This window comes from Poromitra crassiceps (assembly GCF_964638095.1).
Source record: "Poromitra crassiceps genome assembly, chromosome: 8".
Classification (NCBI taxonomy): Eukaryota; Metazoa; Chordata; class Actinopteri; order Beryciformes; family Melamphaidae; genus Poromitra; species Poromitra crassiceps.
In genome coordinates this window covers 41,006,924-41,030,665 of record NC_139629.1, presented here as the reverse complement: position 1 = coordinate 41,030,665, position 23,742 = coordinate 41,006,924, and the positions used below count along the sequence as shown (strand labels likewise).

General features: G+C 43.9%; 2 protein-coding genes across 3 annotated transcripts in view; one reads left to right on the top strand and one right to left on the bottom strand.

The window, feature by feature from the left end:
- The window catches only part of LOC310780717 (helicase ARIP4-like), a gene marked incomplete at both ends in the record, with an annotated part of 82,424 nt that overhangs the window by 41,368 nt on the left and 17,314 nt on the right, over positions 1–23,742 (top strand). Inside the window, 5 exons of the mRNA XM_083641227.1 lie at positions 1,828–2,062; positions 9,900–10,027; positions 10,811–10,969; positions 15,800–16,023; positions 23,395–23,577. Of these exons, the coding sequence (XP_083497353.1) occupies positions 1,828–2,062; positions 9,900–10,027; positions 10,811–10,969; positions 15,800–16,023; positions 23,395–23,577 (929 nt within the window). The remainder of the gene's footprint in view (positions 1–1,827; positions 2,063–9,899; positions 10,028–10,810; positions 10,970–15,799; positions 16,024–23,394; positions 23,578–23,742) is intronic.
- LOC310781395 (uncharacterized protein) lies at positions 17,364–20,202 on the bottom strand. 2 transcript variants are annotated; one of them, XM_083642016.1, is made up of 6 exons: positions 20,096–20,202; positions 19,466–19,798; positions 19,058–19,315; positions 18,850–18,897; positions 18,498–18,584; positions 17,364–18,406 (listed from the first exon to the last, which is right to left on the bottom strand). In XM_083642016.1, exons 1-6 carry the CDS (start codon positions 20,154–20,156, stop codon positions 18,369–18,371), a joined length of 825 nt encoding a protein of 274 aa, XP_083498142.1. In that variant the 5' UTR covers positions 20,157–20,202; the 3' UTR covers positions 17,364–18,368. The 2 variants fall into 2 exon arrangements, with proteins under 2 accessions (XP_083498142.1, XP_083498143.1); XM_083642017.1 differs by having other exon boundaries at positions 19,466–19,795; positions 20,096–20,180.

Genomic DNA, 23,742 nt, shown 5'->3' with positions numbered 1-23,742 from the left:
TTGAAATGTTGACAGACATTTGAAATATTTGAAAGGGTTGTGGCATGACGGTGTCTCATTGTTGCCCTGATATGAGGCCAGCAGACAATGTGGACACGCTCTGTGTGGATGTTAAACCAATAGGACGTCTCATAAAGACAATGTGGACACGCTCTGTGTGGATGTTAAACCAATAGGACGTCTCATTGAGTCATCTATGTTATAACACAATGTGGACATCTGTCTCTGCCTGGTCAATCAGTCCTGGACCTGTTGTCCTTTTGACCTGAGGAGAGGAAGCAGACCGGCTTCCCGTACGTACGTGTGTGTGTGTGTGTGTGTGTGTGTGTGTGTGTGCGTGTGTGTGTGTGTGTGTGTGTGTGTGTGTGTGTGTGTGTGCGTGCGTGCGCGTGCGTGCGTGCGCGTGCGTGTGTGTGTGTGTGTGTGAGAGAGAGTCCGCCCCCTCTAAAGTGCATCTGTCTTTGAATGATTTCATTGCTCTCTTCTCTCTCGCCCCTCTCCTCTGCTCCCTTCCTGTCTGCCCCCTCACTCTCTCCTTGAGTGTGTGTGTGTGTGTGTGTGTGTGTGTGTGTGTGTGTGTGTGTCTGTGTCTGTGTGTGTGTGTGTGTGTGTGTGTGTGTGTGTGTGTGTGTGTGTGTGTGTGTGTGAGAGAGAGAGCGAGGAGAGACAGAGAGAGAGAGAGAGAGAGTCATGATGTTAAGGCACTGTGCATTTGAGGCATTGTTATATAACTGTTCTTTAAGTTGGTGTGTGTTGGTGTGGAGTGAGCGGCAGAAGGGATGAGAGACAGAGCGGGCAAAGCTGAACATGTAATTTAAAGTAATAAGCCAGGAGACATTTACATATAAATAAATATATGTTTTACTACTCTCTACCTCTGATTGATTTGACTCAATAGTGACTCAGGAACTGATGCGTTCTACATTTCCGGTTTGTTTGGAATCAACAGAAGAAGAGGAGGAAGAACTGTGTAGTTAGCAGAGAAAAGGTCACAGGAGATTCCATTCCTTACAGCACCCCCTACTTAATAATAGTTCCAGCGCGGCTGCGAAAATGTGGTGGCGCATTGTGTCAAGTGTACATATAATGGCTTGGGGAACGGTCCGGCCCCCGGTCCCTTAGGTTTCTGACAATGTGGCCCCCTGAACAATTTAGTTGAATAGCCCTGGCTTAAACGATAAGGCTAATCATGTTTTGAGGCTAAATATTCATCCATCATTCCATTCATTCTTTCGCTTGTTTGTGTTTTGATTGATTTATTCATTTGTTTATTCACTCATTCATTATTTGATATCATTCATTATTTGATTGCAAATTAATTGTTTTAACGCGCACACACGCGCACGCACACACACACACACACACACACGCGCGCGTACACACACACACACACACACACACACACACACACACACACACGCGCGTACACACACACACACACACACACACACACACACACAGGCTGAGAGTGGTGTGTCAGTAGCCTGATAAAGAAGTTAGTTGTCATGTAGATGGACTGCAGGGGGCGTTTTATGTAACTCGCAGTGAGCTCATCACCAGCCTCCATGTATCATTATGTAAAATAAAGTGTGTGTGTGTGTGTGTGTGTGTGTGTGTGTGTGTGTGTGTGTGTGCGTGTGTGTGCGCGTGCGTGTGTGTATTCTTATGTTGTGGAAGACCTGACGTCAGTTTGCCACTTGTCATGCGGTGAACATGACATGTGTGTGTGTGCGCGCGTTTGTCCACACATACAGTATGTATTAACTGTATCTGCTGCTTTATCGCACCCGAACTAACCGCCATGTTTCCTATGTCTCCTCCTCTCAGACCAGGCCCACAGCGCCCCCTTCAGCTCAGAGAAGGAGGCTCAGGGAGGCGACCCGGCCGAGTGGCAGTGCACCCCTCCCCCATCTACCTCACCCTCGGGGAAGACGCCGGCCCACCCTCCCCCCTCCTCCAGACGCCCCTCCAGGCCGGCCAGCCAGAGCCCCTCCCCTCCCTCCTCGCTGACGGGATCCAAGAAGATGAGCTCCAAACCGGCCCACATGAGGCGCAACATCAGGTGACCACCCTCATGTCCTGATTCAGCTTTTCATGTTTCTAAGCAACCTGGAAACTGCTCTTAGTGGAGAGGGCAGACATGGCCCCGCCCACTCACTTCTCAAGAGAAACTGGTCTTATGGCCCATTTCCACCGCTGGTATCAGCGTGGCCCCGCCCAGCTCGTCTCGCTTTTTTGTCTCATTCCACCGATCAAAAACGTGGACAGCCCGGGTCGAGTCGGGGGTTGAGTCGTGCTAGTTTTGGTCCCTGCTCTGTTGAGGTTCCAGCGCTGTGAACTCGGTACCATACGGTGACGTGAAAACACTGCAGACGACTGATTGGTCAGGCAGAATCGTATTGACTGTATCTACTGACTGTCAATGCTGGATACCAGTTTAGTGGGGCTTACCTTCTCTTCTGTTAATGTTATTTCCATCGGTCTTTTGTGTTGCTGCCTTCGGCTCTGGTGAAATAAAATCGATCTCCTTGCTCAGCTTTAACATGGCGGTGGTTTTCAATTGTTTTGAGAGAGAAAAAGTCCGCTCCTCAGGAAGCCCTTGTAGTTGTCGGCTCCGCTAGGCCGCAGGCGGGGGTTTAGCGAAGCCGCGGTCTTGCCTGGTGAGAGGCCGCCGGGGTAGAGGCTTCACTTCTCCCCGTAGCGCAACTCCCGTCCCCCGCGCAGCGCATGCATGTAGCCTAAATAACAACAAAGTGATATCCATTCTCCTGGTCGATTGTCACATTTGCCCATGTACACTGTAGGTCATTTAGAGGCACCAGTATTTCATAAACAGTTTAAAAGTTCCGTGTATGGATTTAATTTTAACGTTATACGTTATAGCCTACTTCGGCTATGGGCGGAGGGCAGATATGTGGTCGCTATGACGACCAGGTGTGGGCGGAGGTGAGTAAACTTGCTATGGAAACAGAGTCTATATCAAGTAGAGCCGAGTAAGACCAGGTCGAGTAGAGCTGTACTGTGCTGTTATATGTGGTGGAAATGAGCCATTAGTGGAGAGGCCAGACATGGCCGCCCACTCGCTTATCAAGAGTGTTTACTGTGTTAGGAGCCTCAGGCATCAGGATATAACCTGCAATATAGGAGCCATCAGTTCAAAACAAAGGGATACAAAAGGATTGTTGGCAAAGAAGTAAAGCATGTTATGGGTTACTATTAAAGTCATGATTCATCGTCAAAATACCTTTTTGTTTAAAAAAAGAAAGTTAGACAATGTGTTTTTTCTATTGTCCAATACATTTTACATGGCTACACTGTTTTGGAATAAAATGTATTGCTATGCCAGTTGGATTTTGAGTTTTCAGCTTTTGTTTCAGCCTAAAAAAAGGTGTTTATGTCCAAATCAGAGCCAAACTACAGACCGTATGGCCAATATGAATTATGCTGTCTCTCATTGCCAGAGGCCATGTTGTTGCTGCAGGAGGATTTAGTGCTGGTAGATATACATACAGTACATGCACTCAGTCACTACACACATGTACACACACACACACACACACACACACACACACACACACACACTCACACACACACACGTATACACACACATACACACACACACACACACACACACACACACACGTACACACACACAGACACACACACACGTACACACATACACACACACACACACACACACACACACACACACACACACGTACATTCCATACGTGCCTACCTAAGCATTCTACACGCATGCTAACACAGATACAGGCATTCATTCACACAGGCAAACATTGACATAGTGTACAAGTACACACACTCTCAGTGAACCGAGGAGCTGCAGGGAGAGTCTGACTCACGGCTCGACTAGATGAAAGGGATTACTCCAGTCCCCCTGAGGGCGCTGCAGAGCAAACTAACGCACGCCGCTGTCTTAACAGCAACTGTGTTCATAATAAAACACACATGGAGACAGCCAGGTTCCTGCTGGCTGGACAACAGAGCATCCTGGAGCTTCACCTCTCTCTGCGTCTACCTTTCTCTTCCTCCCTTCTGATCTCTCCCCTCTTCTCTCTCATCCGCTGATCTCACTGATCTCTCCCCTCTTCTCTCTCATCCTCTGAACCCACTGATCTCTCCCCTCTTCTCTCTCATCCTCTGAACCCACTGATCTCTCTCCTCTTCTCTCTCATCCTCTGAACCCACTGATCTCTCCCCTCTTCTCTCTCATCCTCTGATCTCACTGATCTCTCCCCTCTTCTCTCTCATCCTCTGATCTCACTGATCTCTCCCCTCTTCTCTCTCATCCTCTGATCTCTCCCCTCTCCTCTCTCATCCTCTGATCTCACTGATCTCTCCCCTCTTCTCTCTCATCCTCTGATCCCACTGATCTCTCCCCTCTTCTCTCTCATCCTCTGATCCCACTGATCTCTCCCCTCTTCTCTCTCATCCTCTGATCCCACTGATCTCTCCCCTCTTCTCTCTCATCCTCTGAACTCACTGATCTCTCCCCTCTTCTCTCTCATCCTCTGATCCCACTGATCTCTCCCCTCTTCTCTCTCATCCTCTGATCTCACTGATCTCTCCCCTCTTCTCTCTCATGTCGAATGTGATCTAATTTCAACTAAGAAGCTTTAGGTTCAAGTTATCATCTTTACTTCCCTATTAGTCTAGGGAAAATAAGGTTTGACCTTAAACTAATTGCAACAGAATTTATTTTCACATTTTTATGTTTATATTGATGCCCGAAACACTACCGTAAATTCCGGACTATAAGCCCTGGCTTTTTTCCCGTTTTTTGGCCTTTTTTGGCCCCTGCGGCTTATATAACGGTGCGGCTTATCTATGGATTTTTTCAAAAAAAAAAAAAAAAAATCTCTCTTTTTTAGCACTCTTTCTAACTATAAATCCACTTCTGTTTTAATTTCCTCTCTTGCCCTCTTTTAACAACATAACATAACATAACATAACACAACACAGGTAAGCAGAAAGAAAAAGACGAAGCAATCACCGCCATGAATGAGGAAATGACTCACCTGCTGGAGGCTGGAGATACACGGCTTGGGCTAAACTTTTACTCCGTGAAACACTATCGATTAAGTCCGACATCGCTCAGAGGTTTGAGCAGCTTGAAAACAAGTTTGAAAACGTGCAGAAGTCCATCCACTCACTCACTAAAGAAAATAAGGCAACCGTGAACAGAGTTTCTAATGCGGAAAAGCGCATCAGCGCACTGGAGGACAAAAACAACACAGTGAGTCCGAAAGTGGATAAAATGCAAAAACAAATCGAAACCCTGCACACGCAGGTTGATGACTTAATCAGCAGGAGTAAAAGAAATAACATTCGCCTGATCAATGTAAAAGAGGGAGCTGAGATTGGTGACATGGACGCTTTCGTGGCAAAATCCTGTGTTACATCCTGGACCTGAAGGAAGGCGAGAAACCACCAGAGGTGGACAGGGCACACCGGGCGCCTCGGCCACGTCCAGACCCCGGCCTGCCACCGAGGGCCATCTTCATCTGCCTACTCCGCTGGCCCGACCGTCAACTCATCCTCCAGGCTGCGGGGAAGAAGCCCCTCACCTGGGAGGGTACGCGCTTTTTCTTCCGGCAGGACCTCTCCGCGTTGGTGCAACAGAAACGCGCAACATACAACAGCATCATCGAAAAGGTTAAAGTCAATGGATATCGCTTTGGCGTACTGTACCCAGCGAGACTCGTCATAACCATTGATGGACAGCGGCGGAACAAGAGCTCAAAGTGAAACTGCCGAATATCTTTTGAGTTGGACTGGTCAATAGTACTGTGAGTAACTAAAATAAAAAAATAAAAAACGGAATTCTCTCTTCTTTAGCACTCTTTCTAACTATAAATCCACTTCTGTTTTAATTTCCTCTCTTGCCCTCTTTTCACCACACTGCGGACACTGTGTGCACTGTAAAAAAAAAACACAGGTGGTGTTGTGTTATGTTGTTTTGTTGAAATGTTAATAAATGGGAGCTTCCTCAAACAGCCATCTCTTTCCCGACAATCCCCTCTGTGCATGAACCCTTACAGTAATTAAACATTAAAACACAATAAAAAAAAATACCATTAAAACACCCGCGGCTTATAGTCCGGTGCGGCTTATATAAGAAAAAAATAGTCAACTTTGCAGGTGCGGCTTATACACCGGTGCGGCTTATAGTCCGGAATTTACGGTATATTAAAAATCCCAGAAAATCCCATTAGTGGAAATATGTTAAAATTACATTTTTTCAAAATGGCTGCCATTATTAAAATGTTGGCCATATCTTGACTCCAACTAGACCTAGAATTACAAATTTGGTGTCTATTTCCACATTTTTGGGGGCAATCCACAGAAATGGTTGTTGAGTCTCTAAGTAGAACAGATTTTTATTTTCTCATGTAAGTATGTACGGTAGTCGTAATACAACATGTCATTTCTCACAATGTTAGCTACAACTTCGTATTTGTTAATCATACACATTTTGGGTGATACCCATTACCCTTGAGCATATTGAAGTGCTTGCCATTGAAAAAAAAAGTTTGTTGTTTCATATTTCCAATTAAAAATGTGTTACGGTAATGAATTTATTCCCTCACAGTGTCTCTAAAAGTGTCTGGAAATACATCAAAAATGAGCACATCTATCTATCTAAGGGAGCTAGGGCTCTGTTTGTTTGTCTGTCTGTCCGTCCCACTGATGACATCATCTCGAGCAATTGTGATGCCATCAGTGATGTCACTCGAGCAATTGTGATGTCATCAGTGATGTCATAAATCCTTCCTGGCTCACCCTATATAAGTGGAAGCAGTGCACACGCAAGCAGCCAGTCCCATAAAACACCACCAGCAAGCATCCAGTCTGTCCATAAGACGAAAAAGCAGCTCCTGCTGGTATATCAGTTGTGTGACCCCACAGACCTGCAGCGTAGGACCGAAGAGATACAAACTCGCCAGGTGGCTATTAATCGCTCAGCCTCCCTCTCCATCTAACATCAACTCCACCAGTACCTCATCCACGCTACAACAGTGAGGCAACAGGCAAGTAACTACTACTTTTGTTTGTGAATATACTGATTCCTACTTGTACTGTATTGTTGTGAGATGCCTCGCAACAAAAAACGGAATCAGATGATGAAAAAGCTACATGCTGCAAAGAAACCTGAACCTGCTTTGAATCCCTTAGTTTTAGCTATGCAATGTTCTAAGCAGACTGGATGGCATGCAGCAGAAGCAGATGATAGAACGCTCATCCATAAGAGACTTGAGACTTGACTTGGACTTGTGACCAAAGACGTGAGACTTGACTTGGAGTATAGCTAAAAGACTTCAGCCTTGACTTGGGGACTCTAGCTCAAAGCCTTGAGACTTGCCCGGCCACGACCCATTGCTGTGCAGCAGCTATAATTGTTTATTTATGTTTGTTTATTGTTTATTCGCACAAAGAAAATGAATAACAACAGATAGTACCTTAGAAAGTATCTTAATTAGCTATTATTAAGCTATACCTATTAGTAAGCTATTAGCTAACTAGTAAGTGCTTATTAAGCTAGCCTACTTTGAATGGTAACACACAAAGACTGTCATTGGTAACAGACGATAAATGGCGGTCAACTTATCCATAACCTTCGGATATGGAGAATACTTAGCCTACCTGTCCACGCGTCTGCATGTTTGAGCTACAACTTGCGCTGTGCCTTGCCAAAATCAAATTGCCTCCAATGCGAAGCAGCTGCTTATGCGAGCTGCAGGGCTAGCTCAGCGAGCTGCAAGGCAGGCGAACTCGCGTAGGGTGCAAGATGCCTAGTGGATTATAATTTCAATTTGAATGGTGAAATTAGATCCTACTTGATATCTTTGAGTTTTGCTATGAGTTGTACCATGTTCATGAGAATCACACACCTGTGGCATTCTCAATCCTCCCATAGGACATGGATTAAAGGCCAGGGGGTCTCTGATTTTGGATATTGATGTGTCCAACTGCTGCTATGTCACAGCTATCAGAGGTACTGGTTTGGCTCTCTGGTGTAACTCCAGCTATAATGCCCATAACATGGAATGTGTTGTGGCCATCAATGGTTCTGATGTTATGGTCCAATAAGTGGGCAGGCGGTGTGTGTGCCACGATTGTGATGTCACGATTGTCATGTATCAGTGATGTCATCAGTGATGTCACTTGAGCAATTGTGATGTCATCAGTGATGTCACTTGAGCAATTGTGATGTCATCAGTGATGTCACTTGAGCAATTGTGATGTCATCAGTGATGTCACTCGAGCAATTGTGATGTCATCAGTGATGTAATAAATCCTTCTGTGGTGTTTTATGGCAGTTGGCATCCTTTATGTTGCATTACCGCCTGGCTGAGGCTTTATAAGTGGTTGGAGTATAAGTAGGGAGAAGAGCACAAGTGGTAGGCTACATCATCTCCAGAGTAAGTGTTTATTGTTTATTTATGTTTGTTTATTGTTTATTTGCACAAAGAAAATGAATAACAGATAGTACAAGTATCTTAATAAGCTATTATTAAGCTATACCTATTATAGCTAACTAGTAAGTGCTTAATAAGCTAGCCTACTTTGAATGGTAACAGACAATGACTGTCATTGGTAACAGACAATAAATGGTGGTCAACTTACCCATAACCTTCGGATATGGAGACTTAGCCTACCTGTCCACTCGTCTGCATGTTTGAGCTACAACTTGCGCTGTGCCTTGCCAAAATCAAATTGCCTCCAATGCGAGACTCATGAATGACATGACTATGAAGTTATGGTTTGCGATGGCTGTCTGAGGGAACAAGATGTGCATGAAAACTCACCCTTTTCCACTAACTATTAGAACATATTAGCCACACTTACATTTTTTATGTTTTGTTTTGTTATGTTACAGTATGTTTGGTAGAGCTTTTCCCTAGCCCCACCTTTTTCCTGACCACACCAGCTCCCACCTCCCACATACACTCCCCCCCGATACACCTGTCCATGCCCCCTACCCACCTCTCGAATCCAGACTCTCTACGACCTTCCTATCCCTAGCAACAGACTCTTTTCCCTAGCCCCGCCCCCTCCATTGAGCCGACCCGGATCAGATCCGCTCCAAAATGTAATGGGTTCTTCCTTGGCCCACGCTACACCCTTCCACCAAGTTTCATGAAAATCGGCCCAGTAGTTTTGCCGTAATCCTCCTGCTAACAGACAAACGGTCAGACAAACAGCACCGAAAACATCACCTCCTTTGTGGAGACAATGCCAATTTTGAGAATGTTCCACTTCTGGGATTTTCTGGGATTTTCAGTATGTTAAATTGGAAGGTTTCAAGAGCTGAATACAACACAAATAATTTCTGTTGCAATTTGTTTAAGGTTGGGTCATTTTTTCTCACAGATTCCCTAGACTATATTGGGAAGTAATAAGGTATAACATGATTGGAACAGAATGAGTAAAATTGAGACAAGGAGCAGTGATTCCGTTTGATTTCAAAGGTGCAAGTTTGTATATTGTGATTTTGAGAACACTGTTTTGACGCTATCACAGTGACCAAATCTGTCCACAGACAGACAGAGATATGAACACCTGCCAAAGTACTCAGAACCGCTTCTGTGGTAGTTCCAATAGTAGACAATAGGTGTCTCCAGAACCACATTTTACCATGATGATACACACACGGACTCACAAGGTGAAAACAATACTAGCCCCTCTGTCACAGCTGGTAATCATTTCTCAAATGACTACTTTATCCAAGCGTTCTACTCAAAACCATCATATCGCATCAAAAATTTAATAAGAGTATAATTGAGGGAGCATCGGTCAGGGGCAGAGCCCAAAAGAGGATAACACAGGTAATCATAGCTAATTAGTAATGTGATTTTCCGGGGGCGTGTCTGTAGGAAGTTACTGAGGGAGCACCAGTTGGAGGCAGTGACCAAAGCAGCCCAGCAGGAGGAGCTGGAGAGGAGACGGCGTCTGGAGAGAAAACAGGACTTCCCGGTCCCGCTGCTGCCTGAGTACACAACAGGTGAGATGGTGCACTCCAGTACACACACACACATGCATACAGTAGGCCTACTCACAAGCTGCAGTATCCCATCTAACTCGAACCCCAAACCCTTACCTTAACCCAGTGCTCCTCAAACCCTTACCTTAACCCAGTGCTCCTCAAACCCTTACCTTAACCCAGTGCTCCTCAAACCCTTACCTTAACCCAGTGCTCCTCAAACCCTTACCTTAACCCAGTGCTCCTCACCCAGTGCTCCTCAAACCCTTACCTTAACCCAGTGCTCCTCAAACCCTTAACCCAGTGCTCCTCAAACCCTTACCTTAACCCAGTGCTCCTCAAACCCTTTGGCAGATAACCCGTTCAAAATAAACACTATCTGGCAAGGAGTAAAGAGGAGGCCTAGAACAGTGCTTCTTGAGGGGATTCCAGGGGGTCCTCAGCAAATTGATGAATTGTTTCATTGACAAGAAGTTAACACAATTACAGAATGTAGAAAAAAGACTGTTTTGATCAGAGTGTCACTGTTATCTCTCTACCTACAGTAGAAGACAGATAGTCATGATATTCTCACATTTGGGTCCAAGATCTCATCAAATGGAGGTCTGTGGCTCTAATGTGACTAAATCAGGGTCCTTGATATGGAAAAGATGGAGAAGCACTGCTGGCCTAGTTGACGCTGGAAACTATTCCGTATTTCACAAGGGGAAATAAAGAAGAAACATCTGACAAAAGACAGACATGATACGTTTGTAATGTGGAAATGTTTTTTTTCCTTATCTCATAAATGGTCCGGCCCTCCAGGTGAGGTGCCACAGCGCGGGTCATCCTCCCCGGTGTCGGCAGCATGTCGGCAGGCAGAAGCGTCGTCCAGACGGGACGTGATCCGCCTGGACTTCAGCCAGGACCACAGCAAGACCAACGTAACCACCTCCACTACTGTAGCACACACACGCAAAACAGGTGAGACACACACACACACACACACACACACACACACACACGCATGCATGCACACGCACACACACACACACACACACACACACACACACACACACACACGCAAAACAGGTGAGACACACACACACGCATGCATGCACACACACACACACACACACACACACACACACACACGCAAAACAGGTGAGACATACACACACGCATGCATGCACACACGCACACACAGACACTGCAAAAAATGTCCATCCTAACAAGTAATTTAGTCTCATATTCAGCATTCAAACTTAATTTTAATAATACTATCCTAATATAAAAGTAAATTTTTTGAATTCAAAGGTTTACAAAAGTATAGGAGTATTAACAGTAACATGAACTGAAGTATCAAAAATAAAAGTCCTTATTCTTTCAGTATTAAATGATTGAATTTAACCTGGAACAAGTATTGGGCCAGTAGGCCAGCTTGGGGGGCAGGGCCAGTAGGTCAGCTGGTGGGCCAGTAGAGTCAGCTGGTGGGCCAGTAGGGCAGCTGGTGGGCCAGTAGGCCAGCTGGTGGGCCTGTAGAGTCAGCTGGTGGGCCAGTAGGCCAGCTGGTGGGCCAGTAGAGTCAGCTGGTGGGCCAGTAGAGTCAGCTGGTGGGCCAGTAGGTCAGCTGGTGGGCCAGTAGAGTCAGCTGGTGGGCCTGTTGGTGGGCCAGTAGGCCAGCTGGTGGGCCAGTAGGCCAGCTGGTGGGCCTGTAGAGTTAGCTGGTGGGCCAGTAGAGTCAGCTGGTGGGCCAGTAGGCCAGCTGGTGGGCCAGTAGAGTCAGCTGGTGGGCTGGTGGGCCAGTAGAGTCAGCTGGTGGGCCAGTAGGCCAGCTGGTGGGCCAATAGAGTCAGCTGGTGGGCCAGTAGGCCAGCTGGTGGGCCTTTAGAGTCAGCTGGTGGGCTGGTGGGCCAGTAGGCCAGCTGGTGGGCCAGTAGAGTCGGCTGGTGGGCCAGTAGGCCAGCTGGTGGGACAGTAGAGTCAGCTGGTGGGCCAGTAGGCCAGCTGGTGGGCCAGTAGAGTCAGCTGGTGGGCTGGTGGGCCAGTAGAGTCAGCTGGTGGGCCAGTAGGCCAGCTGTGTCTGCAGGTTATGTAAGGAGACGGGAGGCGACAGCGAGCCGCATGCTTTATTTATGAGCCCAGGGTCCAGCTGGATGCTCTCAGCTGTCTGCAGCGCCGAGCCAAAGCCTGAACATTACATAAGCCCTGACTTCACTTCACTCCTCTGATGCTTTAAAGAGCACGGTGTGTCTGAGTTAAAGACATGTTTTCATTTCTCAGACGACCGAGTTTCATTCTGGATGTCAAAGAAGATTTGGAGAAAATGATGCCTACTCTTTGAAAATTAATTTCAAGCACAGTCTGTTAACTTGGTACTTGACACCCTGATAACACTTGGACAGATTAGATCTATTTTAGAAATACAGAATGGTTTTGGAAATTAACTTTCCTCTTGCAACATCCTTCTCAAACGGACATCCTCAGACATGAGCTGATCCTGGAACAGATGTTCATGTTATTCTTTCTTTCTGTCTCTCATTAGTAGAGCTCAACAATTCATTGAAAAACAATCCAAATCGCAAAGAACAGCAATAAGAGAGGAGTGAAACAATTTAAAAGTTGTCAAAAATATTTATGACAAGAAAAACTGGTGATGATATGAATCACAGTTTAAATTGCAAGTGCAATATAGTGTCTGATATAAGTGTGTCAGTGTGTTTTAAGCCCTAGCTACTCATCAGTGGTAACTTAACTGCAAGTAACTAGATTGTTTTGAACCTTTGCAGTGGAGGTTTTCTGGACAGACACCAAGCCGCTCCGAGTCCGCGTTAAAGAAGTCGCCCAGAGGCTCCCTCTGCTGGTCGCTGAGGGAATGTGACACCCAAGCGAAATACGGCGTTAACAGTAGCCTGCCGCTGTCTGCCTCACATCTTTAAAATATCACATCAAGCAAAACAGCTTTAATAGGCTCATGACAGCCATGCGTTTATTCAATCATACACTCCGTTTCAAATGTCGCTCCTGAGCCCGAGGCTCTGGGAACTTGCTCAGCACATTGAAAGAGCACAGCAGCTTTTACCTTTCCAGCAAAGTGGAAGATGAAAAGTGAGGAAATGTGAATGAAAGCAGACGTCTGGGCCTGTCTGTGTAAAGCTTCTCACAACAGGACAGGAGAGACAGCGTCACCTCGGCGGGCTGAGTAACAACAACAATACAATTCAGCAGCGTGTCTCCAAAGAGGTGTTTACGGGCAAAGACCTCTGCCTCTGGCACCACACTACCAGTCAAAAGTTTGGACATACCTGATTGAATGTAGTAGGCTATGTTTTTCATTCTCTTAAACCCATTTTGATCTAAAGGCTTCCACTTAAACACTTGAAATTAGTTTCTTAGACAAGAAATAGTGAAGTTGGATCCTATGTATGAATTTGTTTCTCTTGCGAATCTAAAATGTCCCAGCAAACATTTTCACGTATAACGACCGTGTGCTACACGTCAAACCACTACATCTAGTCAGAGTCTAAAAATATATCCGGAATGGAAATCGTAGCGACGTAATTCGTCTACTTCCCCACAATGTTGAAATATGCCGCTCCCACAACGGCTATATTCAGATATTCAGATACAAATCTGCACAGTATGCATGCAGCAGCGTTGCATATAGCCTACTGTATGTCCAGATTCAACGATTTTTGCTACATCGAAAGAAAAAATATTGTCCTGGTCAGGGATCGATCCTGCGGCGCCCGCGTCTTAACCATTTGGCTATGGAATTTGTTAGATATACTATCTGAATTTAAAAAAGAAAAAGGCGTTTAATAAAAGTCGTCATTGCACGTGGAGGGCACGTCACACTGTGACTATCTGATCACACAACAGGTAAATTGTCAATCAAATGTCAAATGCCTCTTCTGCATGCATCCTACTGTTCCATTAAAGAAAATATGAAGGAAGTTGCCTGTCCATTTCAGATAAAACAAACAAACAATAGCAAAGTGATGTTCAGCCAGCAGATGTTCAATGCCTTTTTTTAATTACTCGTGGGTAAATGGACTCTCTAGCATTTTGGCAAAAGTTCAAACCAAATGAACTCTCCCTGCACAAACCACCAGGGGGTGTGTGTGGCTGTCTAGGAGTGGAGGGACTTGTTGTAGATTAGCTGGCATCAGAATATTTAAAACCTCTACTGGGTACATCATGTACCATTCCCTATTAAACACACACACACACACACACACACACACACACACACACACACACACACACACACACACACACACACACACACACACACACACACACACACACACACACACACACACACACACACACACACACACACACACACAGTCAAGGATAAACACACATGCTCCTACAGGAGGGGGAGACGGAGGGAAATCATAGACACACTTGCATAACACACACACACACACACACACACACACATGAGAGAGAGTGTGTGTGTGTGTGTGTGTGTGTGTGTGTGTGTGTGTGTGTGTGTGTGTGTGTGTGTGTGTGTGTGTGTGTGTGTGTGTGTGAGAGAGAGAGAGAGAGAGAGAGAGAGCATGAATGAATGACAGGTGGAACAAAGAACATATGCAATATGTGCAGATTTGGGGAAGCTGAGGAAGAAAGAATAAAGTGAGGGAGACAGACACACACGCACACACACACAGACAGACAGACACACACACACAAACAAACACACACACACACACACACACACACACACACACACATACACACACACACACACACACACACACACACAGAGTGGCACAGTGACATTTCTAGTTGGGGTTGCATAACCAGTCCCCCCCCTCCACTCTAATCCTACTTGTATAACCAGCCATTACAGTTATATAATATCTCTCCCTCTCTCTCTCTCTCTTTCCCTCTCTCTCATGCACTCACTCTCTCTGTCTCTCTCTCTCTCTCTCTGGTGACGTTGGCTCCTTTTATAAGCAATGGATTTCAGTGTTTGGCCTCCGCCCAGTATGACGTCTCTGCTCCATCTGACGTCCGACTAGTCCAACTACTCATGATCAATACATTGTTTACTTTGGCGGGTGGATAAAAATACACATATGACGCATGACATATATGTCAAGGCCAGTAAAAAATATTGTACTAGAAATTATTATTGTCATCATGTGAAAAGCTGTCATTTGAGATGAACATTAACAAGGTTCTTTGTCTGAGAGTTTTTCACCCATTCAAATCTAAGATATCGACCATTACAAAAAAAAAATTTTACAAATTGATGTACAGTATTGCTCAAAATCCAAGCAAATTATAGTAGGTACTCGTTAATTTATGTGTTTCCGAGATTAAATTTGATTAATTTTACCAACTTAATCTGACATTTTTACATGTTTTCGAAATTATATATTTCCAAATATGACATATTTTGTAACCATTACCTAACATTTGAATAAGGTTTTTCTAATATTCTTCCTTTACTTTCCCATTCCTCATCTCCTTCCTTGTTGCCTTCCCCTTATTTCCCTTTCCTTCTTCCCTCCCTCTCTCCTCCCTCCCTCCCTCTCTCCTCCTCCCTCTCTCCTCCGTCCCCCTCTCCTCCTTCCCTCCCTCTCTCCTTCCCTCCCTCTCTCCTCCTCCTTCCCCTCCCTCTCTCCTCCCTCTCTCTCCTCTCCCTCTCTCCTCCTTCCCCTCCCTCCCTCTCATCCTTCCATCCCTCCCTCTCTCCTCCCCCCTCTCTTTCCTCCGTCCCCCTCTCCTCCTTCCCTCCCTCTCTCCTCCTTCCCCTCCTTCCCTTTCTCCTGCCCCCCCCTCCTCTCCTCCCTCCAGACCTGATTGACATGAGCTCGGGGGAGGACGAAGGCATCCTGCACATTGACAGCGAGGCGGGCACCACCAAAGAAGAAGACAGCGAGCCACGCGGCACGCACGCTAACGACACTCTCAACCAACCAGATGCCCAGGGCAGAGTGCTGGTCAACGTCAATCATCCAATCACAGAGCAGGATATCTTCCTGTCGCCTCAGCTGGCTCGAGCCGTCAAACCTCACCAGGTATCACTGCTCAAACCTTCTGTCCTCCTCTCTGTCCAGTAAACATCTAAACATGAATTAGATGCTGAAAACTCTGGTAAATATACACTACCAGTCACAAGTTTGGTCACTTCTTATTGAATATTATACCATAGTTTTCATTATCTTCAAGCCATTTTGATGTAAGGCTTCTGCTTAAATGCTTGAAATGAGTTTCTTAGACTAATAGAAATAGTGAACTTGATCCTATGTATGAATCTCTTTTCAAAGCCTTTGTCTTTCTATCAAGGCAAATAGAGGCTACTTTAAAGAATCTAAAATAAAAGATAGTTTGGATTTGTTTCACACTTTTTGGTCGTGGCATAATTCCATTTGTTATTTCGTAGTTTTGATGTCTTTACTATTATTCTAAATTGTGGAAAATAGTAAAGGTGGAGGAAAATATGTTGTGTGCAATAGTGACGAACCGTGATCCTGGACCCCAGGCCTTCAGTTGGACCACATAGATCAGGGTATCCGCGTGTCATTAAAAAGCATTAAATCAATTTTGCAAAAATGAATGCCTTAAATTGCAGGAAAAAGTCTGAAATTAGATTCCCAGATTAGATTAGGGTCCCAGAGGTCTTAAAGATTTTCTTGATCATTTGAGCAACAATTGTACAAAAAAACATATCAGCGCCGGGCTTTACAAGTGTTGTTGATCAACGGCAGGAACCCCATAGTTACCTCACTGTTAGCTAAATAAGCAGTCAGGTCCATACTCTCTGTTTTGATCATGATGATTCTATACTACTACTCTACTCTACTCTACTCTACTCTACTACTAATGATAACAACATTAAAGCAACAGCACATTTTAGATGAGAGTCACTAAGTAAACGAGCAAATCAAGCATCAACTTTCAAGCATTTTACTTACAACATTTATGTTATTATTACTGCTGTGCCATCAGTGACTGCAGTGTGGCGTTTCAACCCATAGAGTGCAGTGTAACAGTGATTTAGTGTTCTTTTTTGTTTTCTTGCTCTTGAAGTGTTTGGTTGACATGTTTTACATTCTGGATCCTTAATAAGTCACAATCATTCAATGATGAATTCAGGTCATTTTTAACAAACAAAAAACAGATACAACATAGCTAAAGATACAATATGTTTAGCTTGTCTCAAATCCATGTGTCTGGCAGTGTGTTAACCTACCTCCCACTGTGAAAGCCATGGCACTACTAGTAGTACTTGGAGGAATTACAATACACAATTTGTATTAAACAGTCTTTTATTTGCAGGTAATATAAATGAACAGCAATAATCAGCTTTAAGATAGGATTATCTTATCTTGAATTTTTTTTTTTTAACAATGACAGAAATCTGAAGGCTGTCATTTTAACACAGTTAATAATAGATTATGACTGCATTTTTTGAACCTGTCTGTCAAAGTGACCGACAACGAGAAAGTCTTGCGCAACCTCTGGCCCACAGCTCATTCAAACTTACTTTGGAAATTCAGAAAACATTTTGAACTCGCAACAGTACTACTACAGCATAATGATAGCAATGTTAACAAGTTACCTGTTAAATGCAAGTTAACCAAGATTAGTTTTCAGTTGTGTCTTAACAGAAAACACAAAAGTTTGATAATCTTCCCGGGTTGTTTGTTTAGGTGCTCTGATAGCAAATGCTTCATCACCTTTTGTCTTTAATCTAAGCTTTGGAACAATCTCAGATTTCAGGAGATCTAAAAGTCTATGCCTCGGTATACTGTGTTAAAGTTCTGTCATATAAACTACTTACAGCTTTAAAAGCAATTGATACAAATCTCAAAATCAAGTCTAAATTCAGCTTCAAGACATTTCACGGCAACTAAAACAGTTCTATCAGAATCAGAATTCTTTTATTTGCCAAGGTATGTTTTCACATACTGGGAATTGTCTCGGTGTGGTTGGTGCTATGATCTGCTCTGTTACTGTAGATCTACCGGTAGTTAAAATCCTAGCTACTGATGAGATAAGAGATAAACAACTGAGGCAGGAAAAGATACATTTGTATAAAAGAGACTTATAATAGTTAATACAGGATGAAATAACATCGAATAACATTGAATATTTCCCTCCAAGTCCGGAGAGGATCTATAAAGACCATAATAGTTTTTGCAATATTTCATGAACCCAAACCCTCCACTTTTTGGTAGGAATTATTTCCTGCTCTTCCTGATGATCACTGCAGCACTGTTTTGCCCCCACGCTCTCTGCCTCAGAATCTTTGTAGATGCACCTGTCGCGACACTTCCGAGTGTGACTGTAAGGTGCTTCTTCACAGACCTGAATCCTGACTATTATGCATATTTAATTCTTCATGTTTTTCACGATGGTGTCACCGTGTGTACACTGTGTGTACTGGTGTATGCCTCCCTGGAAAAGTAAATCAGAGAGAACAGTTTAAATTCTACAACTGTGATTTGAGTTAACCAGTCCTACAAAATACTGTTGTGAATTCTCTCACCTGTAGCTCTCCTCCAGTGTCTGATGAGCAGAGCAGTAATGACGATCAGTGCTAGAGCCAACACAATGTACTTCAGAACAGACAAATCTGTGTGATAACATGGTGGAGGAAAAATATGTCAGTAAAACAAATTCAAGGGGAAATTAATTTAATAATTTAAACAGGCTTAAATGATCATAATATATAGCTTTCAAAACTCACTTTACACTTAAACCTAACTTGTGGTTGTAATTTGTAACTTGAATGGAGGCACGCATACAGTTCAACAAAATATATGAATATCAAAAAATGCTTGTAAAATAAGCAATACTTTGGCACATATTCTCCTCAAAATGAAAAGCAACTACGGTACCTGCTGCTTTTGCTGGTGGTGGTGTTGTTGTTATTGTTGTTTTGTTTTCTGGACAAACGTAAAAAAAAAAAAAAAAAAACCCGAAAAGAAGGAATTGTTAATATCAGTAACGATTAGGATAGATTCAATAAAAGAATGTTCATCTTGAAAACTTGAAAACATCTTTAGACTTTGGTCAAGACATTTTTCAAAAAACAATCTTTCTCACCTGAGATCAGAGAGGGGAACTTCACTGTTGCGCTGCACTCGTCTGTCACTTGACACTGGAACCTCTCTTTGACATAATGAGTAGGCAGAAAGGACAGAGTGGAGGGGCCGGGAGATGCTGATATCCACAGGTTACTGATGTCTCCGTTCACCTTCACACCCTCATACAGCCAGGCCACTGTCGCTTTACACTTATTCTCAATTGTCACCAGAGAGCAGGACAAACTATAGTTGTCCTTCAGTTGTCCTTGTTCAGTCACTGGTGAAGATGGAGAGATGAGGAAGGCAATAACCCGGAAAATTCATTACGGTACATTACTGAATCAGAATTATTCTAATGTTATTGTTCTAATTAATATTGTTTCAAGAAGGGAGTTTGAGCTGAGTAGGTTATAGTGTTAATACTCACTGTTTACAAGAGACAGAAAAACATATGCATATGGACGTTTGTGTTCGTGCTGTCTGCACGTGTAGAGACCAACATCCTCGATGGTGACATTCTTTATAAGCAGAGAACAGTCGGCTGTCACATTCAGTCTGCCTGCTTTAGCTTCGGCAAACTCATTTGATGCGATCTGCCCGAGCGAGAGCAGCTCCAGTGTGGTGTCTTTATCTATAAGAGCATTGAGGAGCCAGGTAGTAGAGTTACATTTAGCCTGACTGGACATCACATTCTCACAAGGCAGAGTGACCTCAGCTCCATCTCTGACATAGGAGATGGGCCAATGTTGTCCAGTTACTGCTGTGGAGAAAATGATGGAGAAATATGATTAACATTGTCTTCATATCTCATTTTATCCATTAGATTGATGCCCCCTATGAAATAAACTGTAGCAGAGGATGAAAAGAAAGGCTAATGACCATGCAATTTTGAGGTTATGTAATTCGATAATCTACGGTAGTCTAATATAAAACAAATGATTTTAGATTTTGGGATAATTCATTTTGGAATTAAACTCTTCCAATCGGGTATTTTTTAAGAGTTGTTGTCGCTCTTTTCAAGTGGAAGTCGTCTGCCGGAGTCAAACTGGAGGCTTACCTGTCAAATGAAGCAGTAGTATCACAAACGATGAAAGTTCAGCCAATCTGAATTCAGCCATTCTCTCTCTCTCTCTTTCAGTGTCTGTCGTCTGTATCTCACCTGTCAGTAGCTCTGAACTAAAGCTTCCTCAGATAGAAAGATGTCTGTACTGCATCTAGAGTGGCGTCACTTCCTGGGCTCAGCTTGGGTTTCTTTTTTCTCTTGTTGAGAAAGGAAGTGTTTTGGTGTGACGTAGACGTACATGCAAAAAGAACTGAGCGCTTACTTTCTCTCATCTCACAAAGGATTTATTTTCCAAATGTTCTGCTTTTTTATCAGTCTGATCAGATCACTGATCAGACTGTGAAACTGAGGCAAAATCTTATCAAATGGGGGTCCGTGTGGTCTGATTTGTGTCAGTTTAGGGGTCCTTGATGTGACAAAGTTTTGAGAACCACTGTTTTAGAGGATAGGGAGGTGTTGGTGCAGCTTTCATGTCTTCAGGAAGTGATTTGGGTCCAGCAGCCAGCAGAGGACCAGTGGTTTTGCCTTCTGGTCAGGAGCGATAAGCTTCTGAACCACAGCAGACTGACAGAAACACACACGTCACACACACACGCATGTGAAACCACAGCGGGGGCCTGCAGCAGGATATGGGGTTAGTGACGAGGCTTATCCCTGGGTTTTCAGTCTCACGAAGGTGGTTCATGTCTTACCGCAGTACATCACCATGATCAACTTGTGCTGCACAGCAAACCACACACAAGCTGGGTTTCCATCCAAATGTATCGCAACTTTTAATCGAATTTTCAGAAAGTCGGCAAAATAAAATGCGAAACAATGCGCGTTTCCATCCACTGCTATTTTGCGAATTATAGAGCTGTCAATCACCTGGTGTTTGAGGCTGTCTGAGCTGCTGATCAGCTGCTAGACCTGATATACAGCTCTGTTAAACACATCTAACGTTATTCATTTAAAGTTTCTTGATGATCTACAAGTAGACAAAGGTACCATAACGCCATTTCTGGATTACCAGGTGCGACTCGGCAAACTAACGTTATAATCCCAACCTGATCTCCAAAAAATTTGTAAAATAGCAACGTTTGTGGACCAACGTTGCTATGTTACAATTTCGGCTCCAAAATTGTAAAATGGTAATCCACGGAGCAGATAGTAAGTGAATACAATTTCATTCAAGTCTAGAAGTGAGTCGCCTTAAGGTTAATATCCCAGTCTTCTTCTGTTTACCATGGTGGGTATTGTGCTGCGCGTACCATTATTTACCGTGTGTAGCCCTATTGTGTTGAGGCTACACGGCATGTCATGTTTTGCAGTGATCAAGGCAAACTGTGTTGTTTTTGAATGGAGAGACAACGGAGTATCGCTTAAACTGTTTCCACTGCACGTTTCACATTTTACTTTTATCGATACACCGACTTTTTCGCCTACCTCAAGCGTGAAAACTTTTTTGCGATATTTGGAGGTTTTTGCGAATTAGGCAGCGTTTCCACTCAGTTTTTTTATGCGCAAATTGAAATTTTGCATCAAAACAGGTGGATGGAAACCCGACTACATATACTGTAAGTTCAAAAGTTCCGATACTGATCAACTGATCAAGAAAAATGACAGATCTGAAGGGCGAAAAAAGGTATTTCATACATGTTTCAATTAAAAGCACGGCCATAGAAATGTGTTTCTGGAGGAGATCTTACACAACAAACAGAATCTGTCTTCCTAATATTGAAACAGAACTGACCAACTGTTACTTTATCAGCACATAAAAAGACAGACACGTACATGTAAGCGTTTTAGTGGCTGTAGAGGTGTTAGTTAGTTTCTTATACTTTGTGTTGAGAAGTGTACAGGAAGTGGTTCAGCAGACAGCAGAGGTCTGGTGGTTTTGTGTTGTCATGGTGACTGGATCAGCATACATGTAAACAGCCTTTTAAGGTAGAAGACTTGATGTATTTTGGAGCATTTTTTTGTCAGTTCTTGCCTTTCACATAATATCTAACTGCAAACGATTTTGAAAGCAAAAATGACGAGCCAGCCATCACAGTGACAATGTAGTGTCAGATCTTGGGCACTCTGAAGCTGCTTCTCCTCAGGAATCTCAACCAGTCCATGTCTACAGTTAATGTTCAGTTGTGTCTTAACTAGTAAAAGAAAAGAAAATACTACTTTCCTAGGTAGGTTGTTTCAAGGTTTAGGGTCTACCTATTGGCCTATCTATCTACTGTATGTCAGTATTTAGGCAACCTTTGCTTTGAAGCCTAAAAGACTAAAACCTCCTGCGCTTGCTTGTCCTCTCTTAATAGATATAAATATAATGCCAGTCTGTCCAAACTTTTGACGGGTCGTCTCTGTCAGCCATTTTGAAGGAGACAGACACAGATGCAGCAGATACAGATTTCCTCATCCGCTCTGTGGTCGACCCTAAATACAGTAGGCTAACTGCTCTTCTCTCCTCTTCTGTCACTTTCCCAATATGAATCTGTTTTTTTAGATGACATTAATTACGTAACTAAATAATCATGTTTTGAGAAGAAATAAGTTCACCTTTTGCTATGATGGTTATGTCTTACAGTAGTTTATTCTTCAGGTCCTCAGGGGCTCCAGTCGGTAGACCGCCTCGTATGTTAAATGTGTTGGTAGGATGAGGTTTAATTGCCTCTTGTCTCTCTCCTTCCTCCTCTCTGGTCAGGTGGTAGGTATCCACTTCCTGTATGATAACCTGGTGGAGTCAGTAGCCGTGTTCAGAATGGTTCACTCATTCACTCACTCACTATCCCCCCCCCCCCCCATGCAGTGTTTATCATATAGTGAACTATATGAGGAAACGATCAAACGAGTTTCGGACACTACCTCACTCTTCTTCTCCTTCAGTATACACGACTGCATTGCATTGTGGTATATGGGAGAAAATGTAGGGTACATTCGCTGTTCACTAGGAATTGCAGTGCATTGTGGGTATTTTATGGTGGACTAGATACTGAGTCAAGAATTTGGACACTATTAAAAAATTAACTAACCCTAACCCTATTAAAAAATGGAGAACACACTATATAATCCACTATTTTTGTAATAGGGACGGGTTTCGAACAGAACTAGAGTCTTGTCTCTCTCCCTCTCTCCTCTCTGGTCAGGTGGCAGGGATCCGCTTCCTGTATGATAACCTGGTGGAGTCATGTGTCTTGTCTCTCTCCTCTCTGGTCAGGTGGGAGGGATCCACGAGTCATGTGTCTTGTCTCTCTCCTCTCTGGTCAGGTGGGAGGGATCCACGAGTCATGTGTCTTGTCTCTCTCCTCTCTGGTCAGGTGGGAGGGATCCGCTTCCTGTATGATAACCTGGTGGAGTCCGTGGAGCGCTTCAGGGGCAGCAGTGGCTTCGGCTGCATCCTGGCTCACAGCATGGGGCTGGGCAAGACGCTGCAAGTCATCGCCTTCATCGACGTGCTACTGCGGCACACGCAGGCGCACACCGTGCTCGCCATCGTGCCCGTGAGTTTCATGTTGATTTTACTCGAGTCCTAGAATCTATTTAGATTCTATTCTAGAATGTATTTTACATAAATATTTAAATTTACAAAAACATCTCCTCAGTAGCTTCCCTGTACTGTAATATGATCCACTGACTCCAAATCAGAACCAGAAATTATTAATATA

What these genes read in the sequence shown, in the direction of transcription:
- LOC310781395 (XM_083642016.1), bottom strand. Translation starts at nt 20,156, where the DNA reads ATGGCTGAATTCAGATTGGCTGAACTTTCATCGTTTGTGATACTACTG. An exon ending in TTTTCTGTCTCTTGTAAACA is followed by an intron (nt 19,316 to 19,465) that starts GTGAGTATTAAC and finishes CATCTTCACCAG; the next exon opens with TGACTGAACAAGGACAACTG. An exon ending in ACCACCAGCAAAAGCAGCAG is followed by an intron (nt 18,585 to 18,849) that starts GTACCGTAGTTG and finishes GTTATCACACAG; the next exon opens with ATTTGTCTGTTCTGAAGTAC.